This window comes from Panthera tigris, chromosome D1 (assembly GCF_018350195.1).
Source record: "Panthera tigris isolate Pti1 chromosome D1, P.tigris_Pti1_mat1.1, whole genome shotgun sequence".
NCBI lineage: Eukaryota > Metazoa > Chordata > Mammalia > Carnivora > Felidae > Panthera > Panthera tigris.
This window is the reverse complement of record NC_056669.1, coordinates 22746185-22758236: the sequence shown is the minus strand read 5'-3', so window position 1 is coordinate 22758236 and position 12052 is coordinate 22746185. Positions and strand designations below refer to the sequence as shown.

The window sequence follows — 12052 nt, the reverse complement described above, 5'->3', positions numbered from 1 at the left end:
ATTGAAAAACTAGTACATGCACATGGGAATTTTTTTTAATTAAAATATAGTTGGAATACAATATTCATTAGCTTCCGTTGTACATTTGACAAGTTTATAGGTTATGGTAAGCTCACTACAAGTATAGCTACTATCTGTCACCATGACATGTTATTACAATACTATATATACAATAATGACTAGATTTCCTATGCTGTACTGCACATGGTCATTTTAAATAAGGATTCCCCACTTCCCCCACCAAGTCTCACTCTCAAAAGGTAGTTTCTTACACTTTCTCTAGTAATCTTCCATATTCATATGTACATTTTTATACCATAAAGGAGCATATTATACAACTCTTCTGAATCTCTTTTTTTTTTTTTTTTTAACATTTATTTATTTTTGAGACAGAATGAGACAGAGCATGAGGGGGGAGGTGCAAAGAGAGAGGGAGGACACAGAATCCGAAGCAGGCTCCAGGCTCTGAGCTGTCAGCACAGAGCCTGATGCGGGGCTTGAACCCAAGAATCATGAGATCATGACCTGAGCCAAAGTCAGACGCTTAACCAGCTGAGCTACCCAGGCATCCCGCAACTCCCCTGAATCTTAAAGATGGTCTTGGTGATCCAGCGAGATCAGCACACATGGACTTCATTTTGTTTAAAGTTGTACAGAATTCTGACATATGGATGTGCCCTAATTTATTCGTTTCAGCCCCTGATTTAATTTAGGTTACAGTCTTGTTAAAAACGAATGTTCCAAGTATCTTTCAAGTTTTTACATACTTGTGCAAGCCCACGTGTATGTAAAATTTCTAGAAATGGAGTAGGTGGGTCAAAAGATATGTGTGTGCTCAATTTGATGGATGTTGTCAACTGCCCTGTGAAGAGGCTGTACTGACAGCATCTTCCAGAGCTTGCTTCTCCATTCCCTCTCCAAAGTGGTGTACTGTCAAACCTCCTCTGCAGTCAGCTGGATGAAAAATAGTTCTCCTGTAAATGGTATTTACATTGAGTAGAACTGAACAACTTTTCATACACTTTTATCAGCTGTTTTTCTCTTTTTGTATGAAATGCTTTTCCTTTCCCATTTATCTCTCTGGTTGTTGGACTTTCTCTTATTGATCCTTAAGTTAAAACAGATGTATATATTTTCTGAGCTTCTATAGTATCTTACATAGAAACGCCTTTCACATTCCAAGACTATAAAAGAAAAGTTTTCTTCTAGTATTTGTTATAGTTTCATTTTTTTTTTGTATTTAAACTTTTAACATATCATAGATACAGAAACTCTCAAAGGCCAGAAACTAAATGAGGTACCCAGATAACATAGCCTTAGAACACATTTGATGACAATCCATATAAAGTGACCACCAGTCATAGACTGTCTAGCACTGTCCCAATTTTAAGGATGTAGTATATTCAACGCTAGGATTTTGAAATATGTCAGGAATTTCAACATGTTAATTACATTTTCCAGATTGACTCTTCAATAGCTAGAGGTATAGAACAGAAATTCAACTTAAAAAAAGATCATGATGCTTAATTACCTTCTCTCTGCCATCAAAACCACTTAAGAGTGGGAAACCCTTGACTTCAGGCTCTCCTTGCAATATGAAGTACAATCATTGACAAGTTTCGTCAGTCAGGCTAGCTTCTGCCGTACCACCTTTAAGACAGAACTGAGTGTTAGAGGACAAAATATACAAGCCACTCGTTTTATATGAAATACTGGAAAGCAGTGGAAACTGAGTAGACATATATATTCCATATGAACAGATTTTAAGATTAGAAAGATTAGACAAGTGTAATGAGAAGTCAAAAGGAAATGTTTTAAGGAAAAAATATCAAAAACATGATCGTCATCAAAAAAATCATCACAGCTAATGAAGCAGAGAGAAATGGGATCTACAAATATTTTCCCTAAATTCTGACTAAACTTTAACAATGCCATTTCTTTTTTTAATTAATTTTTTTTTTCAACGTTTTTTTATTTATTTTTGGGACAGAGAGAGACAGAGCATGAACGGGGGAGGGGCAGAGAGAGAGGGAGACACAGAATCGGAAACAGGCTCCAGGCTCTGAGCCATCAGCCCAGAGCCCGACGCGGGGCTCGAACTCACGGACCGCGAGATCGTGACCTGGCTGAAGTCGGACGCTTAACCGACTGCGCCACCCAGGCGCCCCAACAATGCCATTTCTTGATGCTCCTTTCCTTTTCCCCTGTGAACTGGCCAGACAGGATAGAAAAGAACAGTATCTATGGATGATCAACCCAGAACAATTAAGCTAATGCTTGTCTCCCTGGGCAGAAGCAAAATATATCCTTTAGGCATTAAATTAAATCTTAGGTACTATTTGCAGATGATGGAATGATATGGACATCACCAAAGTAATCCGCATTGAAACTGTTGTATCCTTTTATTCTTTTTTCAGGTAGAGTGGACCTATACGGTTTCTTTATTGCTGGGGTTGGTTGTCTTTTATCATGGCTGAAAGTGACATAGACAGAACCCAAACTGTCAAACTCCTAAAAAGAGTACAGGAACTGGAGCAGGAGGTACAGAGACTTAAAAACGAACAGGCCAACAACAAAGACTCAACCGTGAGAGAAAATTCTCTAGGAGCTGGAAAAGCTAAGCGTGCATTTGATTTCAGTGCTCATGGTCGAAGACATGTAGCTCTAAAGATAGCCTATTTGGGCTGGGGATACCAAGGCTTTGCCAGTCAGGAAAACACAAACAATACAATTGAAGAGAAACTGTTTGAGGCTCTAACCAAGACTCGACTAGTAGAAAGCAGACAGACATCCAACTATCACCGCTGTGGGCGAACAGACAAAGGAGTCAGTGCCTTTGGACAGGTAAGGGCCACTATACTGGTTCTTAAGGCAAGTGATCCCCATGTATTCTAGGTGCACATACTAAGGATTCAGATTGTGTCTTTAAAACAACCATCTTCCTTTAATTCCATAGGTGATTTCTCTTGACCTTCGTTCTCACTTTCCAAAGGACAGGGCTTCAGAGGATTGTAATTTAAAGGATGAAGTCAGTGATGCTGCTAAAGAGATCCGCTATACCCACATTCTCAATCGGGTACTCCCTCCAGACATCCGTGTACTGGCCTGGGCCCCTGTGGAACCTAGCTTCAGTGCTAGGTTCAGCTGTCTTGAGCGGACTTACCGCTATTTTTTCCCTCGTGCTGATTTAGACATTGTGGCCATGAACGATGCAGCTCAGAAGTATGTTGGCACACATGATTTTAGGAACTTATGTAAAATGGATGTAGCCAACGGAGTGATCAATTTTCAGAGGACTATTCTGTCTGCTCAAGTACAGCTAGTGGGCCAGAGCCTGGATAAGGAGAGATGGCAAGAACCTTTCCAGTTATGTCAGTTTGAAGTGATTGGCCAGGCATTCCTTTATCATCAAGTCCGCTGTATGATGGCTATCCTTTTTCTGATTGGCCAAGGAATGGAGAAGCCAGAGATTATTGATGAGCTGCTGAACATAGAGAAAAATCCCCAGAAACCTCAGTACAGGTACGTTAAAAACAAAAGACAATTGTTGCTGTTAGAATATTTTTAAATATATTAAATATTTTAAATAATTAAAGGTTAACATATCTTCTCCCAACAGCTGTCTAATTAACTAGGTCACTTATTTTGTCTTCTTGAAGCTTTGAATCTAACTTGGAGAATGTCATGAATATGCAGGAGGGCTATCTTTTTCTTCTCTTGTTGTTCTATCCCATTAGTAAGGAATAGGTATTTGGACCAGTCCCCTTAAATCAAATAACATTCATTCCTAAATGTTTTTTCCCCTGAATTTATTTTAAGGGTATTATTATTAGGTTCTGGTGAAGTTTAAAAGTGAGCATTCAAACTATTCATATAAATCTTCCTTGCTTTATATTATTGGGCAGTCATACTACTGTACTTTTGAATTTTTCCTTATTTTCAGTGTCTGCAATGGCAAGAAAGGTAGGAAGAATAGTTAGACTTTTGAGACTAGGCCGAGGCCAGACAGACTAACAATTCATTTCTAAAGCAGTGAAATCTAGTTTTTTACTTCATACTATGCAAAATTAACAAGTTCATAAAAATGTTTTCAATTAGCAATAATCACACCTTGGATAAACCTCACTGGCTACGATACTGCAAAATCAACAAATTGGGAAAAAATGTAAAAAATAATGTTATAGCATTATGGTTGAGGCCTAACCAGTTGATTCATGGTTTGTTGTGTTGTGTTTTTGTTTTTGTCTTTCAAATATAAAGTTGTTCAAGGTTAGGGATGGTGTTTTTTGCTTTCTTATCTGTTACTCAGTACTGACAAAGATTTTCCCCTCCTTTTAATCCAACTACCTCCCCCCACCACTTGTATTTGAAAAACTGTTGGATGGCTGCTGTGTATTTTCATACTGTTTCTTGTCTCTTTTTCTCTCTAGTATGGCTGTAGAATTTCCTCTAGTCTTGTATGACTGTAAGTTTGAAAATATCAAGTGGATTTATGACCGAGAGGTTCAGGAGTTCAATGTTACCCACCTACAACAACTATGGGCTAATCATGCTGTGAAAACTCACATGTTGTATAGCATGCTACAAGGACTGGACTGTGTTGCAGTACCCTGTGGGACAGGTATGACAGGGGAAATCCTAAGAGACGATTATTTACCAGAACCAAAGTTATGTGGGGTTATGGGAGCAGATTTATGTAAAGTTTGGAGGTGATTCTACTGTGGTAAAGTATCCATGTAACATATGACTGTATGTATTATAGGACCAGAGATGGATGGAATGATAGAATGGAGAAATGTTAAGCCCTCTGTCATAAAGCAGACCAGTGCCTTTGTAGAAGGAGTGAAAATGCGCACATATAAACCACTAATGGATCGTCCTAAATGCCAAGGATTAGAATCCCGGATCCAGCATTTTGTATGTAGGGGACGTATCGAGCACCCACATTCATTCCTTGAGGAAGAAACAAAAGCCAAAAGGGACTGTCATGATATAATGGAGGAAGAAAATACTCTTTTGGAGAAACCAACAAAGAGAGTCTGTGTTGATACAGAAATTAAAAGCATCAGTTAACCATAAGAGAATCTAGGAGGCAACAAGCAGCTAGTGGTAGGTGGAGAGAAAGAAATACAAGAAAATATGTACTACAAGAAGTCCTAAAAATTCAGATTATCAGCTCTTTGAAAAAATAAAACAAGAAACCCCCCAAAAAACCCCAAACCAAAAGAACATTAAGCCCTGTGAAGGAAGCTCCTACTTGAGTAAGAGAATTCAAACATTCTCATTCCTGTCCAAAAGGATTAAGAGATGGAAGAAGCAAAAAGCAATTGTGAAATGGGGTTTACATACATGTGGAAACCTGTGCCTCAAATTCATTAAAGCCTGATCCTGCAAGTGTCTAACTTGTTATGCTGTTTGTTTATTTAATTTTGAGAGAGAGAGAGGAGAGAGAATCTTAAGCAGGCTCCACGTTCAGCACTGGGCCCAAAGCGAGGCTTGATCTTACGACCCTGGGATCATACCTGAGCCAAAATCAAGAGTAGGATGTGCCACCGACTGAGCTACCCAGGCACCCCTGTTATTGTTGTCTTTTTAAAAAGCAAATGGGGGCGCCTGGGTGGCTCAGTCGGTTAAGCGCCCGACTTCGGCTCAGGTCATGATCTTGACGTCCGTGAGTTTGAGCCCCGCATCGGGCTCTGTGCTGACAGCTCAGAGCCTGGAGCCTGTTTCAGATTCTGTGTCTCCCTCTCTCTCTGACCTTCCCCCATTCATGCTCTGTCTCTGTCTCAAAAATGAATAAACGTTAAAAAAAAAAAAAAAATTAAAAAAAAAAAAAGCAAATGAATGGAGCGCCTGGGTGGCTCAGTTGGTTAAGCATCCAACTTTGACTCAGGTCATGATCTTGTACTCTTGTGAATTTGAGCCCTGCATCAGGCCGTGTGCTGACAGCTCAGAGCCTGGAGGCAGCTTCAGATTCTGTATCTCTCTCTCTCTGCTCTTCCCCCACTCATGCTCTCTGTCTCTCTCTCTCAAAAATAAACAAACATTAAAAAAATTAAAAGAAAAAATCAAATGAAATATTCACTACTCCTCTGAATTCTCATAAAGAGCTTTGCCTGAGTGTCTTATTTTTTAAAAGAGAAATTAAAAGTAAGAAATTTAGTCCGTTAAATATTTGATACATTGGTTTATACCAGGCACAATAATACTACCTGAAAATGGCCTAACTCAATAAAGCACAGCATCTCTTAGAAAGCTTATCAGTCTAGTGCTGTGTGAGCCACAAATGGTCTCAGTTGCATAGTCATCATCTTCTTTACCACCTTTTACATAAGTTGCAAACATTCTTGGGGCGCCTGGGTGACTCAGTCACTTAAGCCTCCAACTCTGGGTTTTAGCTCAAGTCATGACCTCATGGTTCAGCAGTTTGAGCCCCACATCTCCACTCTGCACTGACAGCATGGAGCCTGTTTTGGATTCTCCCTCTCCCTCTCTGACCCACCCCTGCTAAAAAAAATCTATCTATCTATCTATCTAGATAGAGACAGAGATATATAGATAGCCTTCCTCTTTAATTTTGATGTCAGGATCCTTTTGTTTTTAATGTAATCATTGAGTATAGTAGAATATCCTCACTTAAACATGGAAGGACAAACCAAAGCATTTTATTTTTTTCAATTTCCTACCTTATTTCAATGTACCTCCACTGCCATTAGTTTTCGAGAAAAACCTGGAAAAGAAGAGTTTAAGAAATCACCATTTTAAAAATTCAACTTTAAAGAAACGATACATGGGACAAAAAACACTAAAACGCCATGCTTGTAAGATTCCTTAGAAGGAAAGGAGTTAGAGGATTAGGGTCTTAGATCTTAAAATTCTTTCAAGGTTAATTAAACTATACTATCAAATCTAGAAGAATAAGCATTTAGTGACATTTAAAAAAAAATTTTTTTTTTTAACGTTTATTTTTGAGACAGAGAGAGACAGAGCATGAGTGGGGGAGGGTCAGAGAGAAAGGGAGACACAATCTGAAACAGGCTCCAGGCTCTGCACTGTCAGCACGGAGCCCGACGCGGGGCTTGAACTCACGGACCGTGAGATCATGACCTGAGCCGAAGTCGGAAGCTTAACCGACTGAGCCATCCAGGCGCCCCTAGTGACATTATTTTTTTGGTAGTTATCATAGATACACTCAGGACAATCATCACAGATGAAGCAATGATGCATCCTAAAATGTAACTTTGTAAAATTACTTACGTTATCTGAGGTAATATCATAAATTTCAGTTTCTGACTCACGGTATGGAGTCAGAAGTAGGCCTTAGATCTTATTTTCTTCATTGGAAAAATGGAATTAAATGAGATTATATACATTATATATGAACATACAACACATAATATGTATTATATGTAACATAACACATATATGGTATGTATACAAATAAAATGGTGCTTTGTGAGAGGTATTACACCATTTATTTCAATGTTCGTGCAATACAAAACTACCTACTAAAAAGATAAAACAGAATAAAGCAGGGACAGAAATGGAATAGGACTCTGGGCTAGGAGGATCTCCAATACTAAAGCCCAAAGAGATTTTTTTTAATGTCATATCTACTATACTATACAGTGATTAACATGTTATTTTGTTTGCATTTAAATTATGGCACACTCCTTTTTCTTCAACGTATGAAGAAGGGTGTTTGCAAATAGTAAAACATAAACTGTAGTAAAGCTCACAGGTAACTGTAAATTCTTACTTTTTAATAAAGACCTGATAATCCTTTCCCTTTACTTAGGAGGAACCTGTCACATAGAAGCTAGAGCAGCTTATATTTTGTAGATACTGATAATATTGACCAAAATACCCAGTAGTGCCTTCTCTTCAAAAATCCTAAGCAACTTGGTATCCCAGGTTTAGTAGTTCCAAGTGCAAGGATTTCAAGGGTGAAAGGGGAGGATTTTAAACTGGGATACTAGTTAGATTCTAACCATTACAGGGAGGCTACTGTAGAGTTACAACAAATTTCTCTACCTCTGGGGAGAAGTAAGCAAGTAGCTGAAAGAACCACAACTTTGGAACAAAGCAAGCAGCTTAAAGAACCACAACATTGGAGCAAAACAAGAGAAAACAAAACACCCAGCAAAAGTCAACCATAATCCAAGGGACAACTGGGGAAAATATGTGCAACAGGTTCAAAGTCACTAATTCAAATTCCTCTTAGAAAGCTAGTAAAAGGTAAATGCACCAGAATAGGGGACCAGAATAAAGGAAAGACAGAAAATTTCCCAAAGAAATAATGACTAATACACACAGAAAATGTTTAATCTCATTAATAACGGAAATAAAGACATTAAGATGCCTTTTCAGATTGGTAAGATTTTCTCATACCCAGTGTCAGTCAGAGTGTGGAGAAATAAGCACCCTACACACTGTGTGTGTGTAGATGGGGGGATATCAATTTTTCTAGAGGGCAGCTTGGCATTATGAGTCACAATTTAAACTGCACCACAATGTCTAAGCCATAATCCACTTCCAAGAATTATTCTAAGGAGATAAATTGAACAAGAATGCAAACATGTATACATACATGTAACCACCACCATGCTATTTTATGATGAAAGAACTGGAAAAACAAGTGTCCATCGTGAGGGGACTGGTTAAATAATAGATTGTACAGTAGTGCCATTGTAAGAAGTACCATGCATCCATTAAAAATGATAATGCTTTGGGGCGCCTGGGTGGCGCAGTCGGTTAAGCGTCCGACTTCAGCCAGGTCACGATCTCGCAGTCCGTGAGTTCGAGCCCCGCGTCAGGCTCTGGACTGATGGCTCGGAGCCTGGAGCCTGTTTCCGATTCTGTGTCTCCCTCTCTCTCTGCCCCTCCCCCGTTCATGCTCTGTCTCTCTCTGTCCCAAAAATAAAAAAATAAAAATAAAAAATAAAAAAACGTTGAAAAAAAAATGATAATGCTTTATATTTGACAGTCACATGCTCCTAAAATATTACTAAGGCATAATCTGCTTTTTAAATGACTATGCTTTATCATATTTAAAACAATTACATAAAACCAAATATATTTTATGAGTATAATTAGGTATATATACTCAAAACGCATATATCTGAAGGGAACCCAAATATGAAGTGGGTTTTTTTGATGGTTATCTGTGGCCCAGTGGAATATCTAGAATTTTCTTCCTTTTTTCCTTTATACGTTCGTTCTTCTTAGATTTATTTCTAAAATCAACGGGACGGTATAACTTTACAATCAGAAAAAAGGTTTATTTTCATCTGGGGTAGGGCTACAGGGTTCGTTTTTCCACCCTATCCTAACTCATTAGCGAGAGAGCTGCTCGCACGGTTACACCCAGAAGTTCACAAAGGGCGCAACTACCGGCTGGGAAGACTGGTCGCTGCACAACAACAAAGGCCACCTGGTGCCCACCTGGCCTGGGGCGCGGTCGTCGCCTCGGATGCTGGCGGCCTCCGGGGAACCCGGCTCCCGCGGCGACACCACCCCCTTCCCCTGCAGCCCTCTGGGCTACGGAGGTGCCAGCCAGGGCAGCTATCGGGCTGGCAGTGGACGTCGGGCGCGCCACGGGAGCCCACTGTGACTTCAAGGGGCTCAGGCACGCCAAGTGCACAGCACGACACAGCTTACTTACACCAACCTTGGGAAGCAGTAAACCCGGGTTTGGAAGGTATGTCGGACGTGAGACGGCGCACCAGTGAGGGTACTCCCATTCCGTGCTATTCAGACCTCGACCTCTCCGTACGGCGGGCGATCGGCCCCCGTGGGCCCGTGGGCCCCCTATTCCAGTCTCTACCCGCTTACCGGCCCCGCCGAGGTCCGCTCGCCGCACCGACTCCCGCTGCCGGCCTAGCGAAGCTCCGCAGGGTTCCGTTAGCGTCCAGCAGCTCGCGCAGGCGCACGGCACACCCAACCTCGACGCTGCAGTTAACGCCTGGCCGCCGCGGTTTAAACTAGAAGAGCGAACCTGCATCCTCGGCCCCGCCCTCCAGTTCTTCTATTGGTTCTGACCATGAATGTCTTCCATGTCTACATTCTGATTGGTACCCATTTTCTCTTGCCTTCCTCCACTGGCGGGAGGAAGCCCGGGATTTGAGGCGTGGATTCGGAAATGTTCGAACCTCCCCTTGCTCTGGCGCGTAACCCGGAACTGTCTCTGCGGCGCCGTCAGGCCTACGGGTAGAGGAGGGGACTCTCTAACCTCGGTTAACGGCAAGTTAGCTGAGTTTTGGGAGGGACGGCCTTAACGTTCCGTTCATCTCAGTGGAACGAATGTCCGCCCTTCCCAATTTTGGGCGGCCCCGGGGGGTGGGTGGCGTTGGAACTGAAGGTCCTCAGAGCTCAGCTGGAGCATCTCCAGCCTCCAGCTTTTTCAGACAGCCCCCCTGGGGTCTGACATACGCAGGTTCTGTGCACGCTCTTTGAATCCTTTCCGTGGCTTCTGATTTGACGGGTTGCTGTGTCTCCCGTGCGTACCAATGTTACTCTGCACTTGTGCTCCAGCCATGCTGACTTCTTGCTAGGGTTGGCACTCACTTGGGGTTTTCCTTCGGAGTGCTCCCGTCTGCTCCCTTGACATAGCCATACTCCTTAAAAAAACGTGTGTGTGTTTGTGTATGTACCCGCTTTGGGAATTGCTGAGGATGAGATCTAGAAAAGAAAATGAGTAGAGGTCCCCACGACTCAGCATTTTCTAGTCATTGCCCTGCAACATAACTAATTTGTCCTGCCAAGTCCTGAGCGTTCTGGATCCCAATTTACACAAATAGGCGCTGGATGACAAATTTGTATTATTTCTTAAATCCAGGATTCAATGAGAGAGAGAAGATCATATTTAATCCACTTCACATTGCCTCTTATTCTTCCCTCTTAGTCTCGGGGCCTTTGCACAAGCTCTAAGTCACTTTGGATTTGTTGGGGGAAAGAAAAAGGACTAAAGATGGCAGAAAGTAGGTTGTAAAGATTTGAATGACCCTACCCCCTAGATTTCAATCTCAGTCAATACCACTTTAGTGCCACACATTCTTTTCTTTCCTCATGGGCAAATATCCCTTGTTCTAGTTTGGTTGTCTTACACCTGCATGACCTTTTCTTTGACATCAAATCTCCTCAGTGTATTTTAGAAACAAGAGTAGAGTCATTTTTCTTACCTACCGCTTTGATCATTTAACATGTTCCTTACCTGCGCCCCCAATTATTTTCTTGTTATCCTTTATGTTAAAGTTTGATTTTTAAAAACCTTTAATTGATAACAACTTAAAGGATCTATCTCCTGTCATATTTCAAGTGGTATCTTGTGTTCAACTCAGTCCTTGTTTTTTTCTGGATCACTATGCTCCAACTTTGCCTAGATCTGATTTAATAATCTTCATGATTCTCTGAAATACATTACACCCAGGTCAAGAAACCTTAACTAAGGCCGTCTAAAATACAGTATATAAAAGAAAATCCTATTCTTGAAAACCAAATTGTATCCTTAAAAATTTTTATTGAGGAAAGTTACAAACACATAAAAAAATTGTATGTAATGAAGCCCCATGAACTCAATGCCCAGTTCCAATAATTATTAACTCATGACCAATCTTGTTAATTCTATATCACTATCCATGTACCTACTCTTATATTGTTTTGAAGAGAATATCAGGCATCTGAAATCTATAAATATTACATATGATATTTTTACAAAAGACTTTTAAAAAGCATAACCTCAATACTATTATCACACCTAAAATATCTAATATATTTCATTAATAGCATCAAATAACCAGTGTTTGATTTTCTACTTGTCTCATTTTTTTTCCCCCTTGTTTGTTTGAACCAGGATCCAATCAAGTCCACACATTGTGACTGGTTGTTTCATTTACATTTCTTTTATAAATTCCTCCTCCATTTTCTTCTTGTGCAGTTTGTTGAAGGAAGCACATTGTTGGTCCTATGGAGTTTCCCATAATCTGAATTTTGCTGATTACATTTAATTTATGCAATTTAATATGGTTTCCTTACCTCTCACTTATAACAGAGG

General features: G+C 40.5%; 3 protein-coding genes across 11 annotated transcripts in view; 2 read left to right on the top strand and 1 right to left on the bottom strand.

The window, feature by feature from the left end:
* PUS3 (pseudouridine synthase 3) overlaps positions 1–5397 on the top strand; it is a 9740-nt gene extending 4343 nt beyond the window's left edge. For both annotated transcript variants that reach the window (XM_007082715.3, XM_015537735.2), the window contains exons 2-5: positions 2418–2844; positions 2957–3522; positions 4431–4621; positions 4763–5397. In XM_007082715.3, the coding sequence (XP_007082777.1) occupies positions 2470–2844; positions 2957–3522; positions 4431–4621; positions 4763–5073 (1443 nt within the window). In that variant the 5' untranslated portion in view covers positions 2418–2469 and the 3' untranslated portion in view covers positions 5074–5397. The remainder of the gene's footprint in view (positions 1–2417; positions 2845–2956; positions 3523–4430; positions 4622–4762) is intronic.
* The window catches only part of HYLS1 (HYLS1 centriolar and ciliogenesis associated), a 14201-nt gene extending 2149 nt beyond the window's left edge, over positions 1–12052 (bottom strand). Inside the window, exons 1-3 of one of the 8 annotated variants that reach the window (XM_007082720.3) lie at positions 12034–12052; positions 6687–6730; positions 1532–1650 (exon numbers count right to left, since the gene is read on the bottom strand). In XM_007082720.3, coding sequence (XP_007082782.1) covers positions 1532–1545 — 14 coding nt within the window. In that variant the 5' untranslated portion in view covers positions 1546–1650; positions 6687–6730; positions 12034–12052. Of the gene's footprint in view, positions 1–1531; positions 1651–2905; positions 2988–3163; positions 3247–6686; positions 6731–9444; positions 9517–9664; positions 9758–9834; positions 9958–12033 lie in introns of those variants that run through there. The other 7 variants (XM_007082718.3, XM_042957759.1, XM_007082719.3 and 4 more) reach the window with 7 other exon arrangements.
* Positions 9618–12052, top strand: part of LOC122231006 (prostate and testis expressed protein 13-like) — a 43110-nt gene continuing 40675 nt past the window's right edge. The window contains exon 1 of the mRNA XM_042957760.1: positions 9618–9700. The gene's annotated coding sequence lies outside the window, so the exon portion shown is untranslated. The remainder of the gene's footprint in view (positions 9701–12052) is intronic.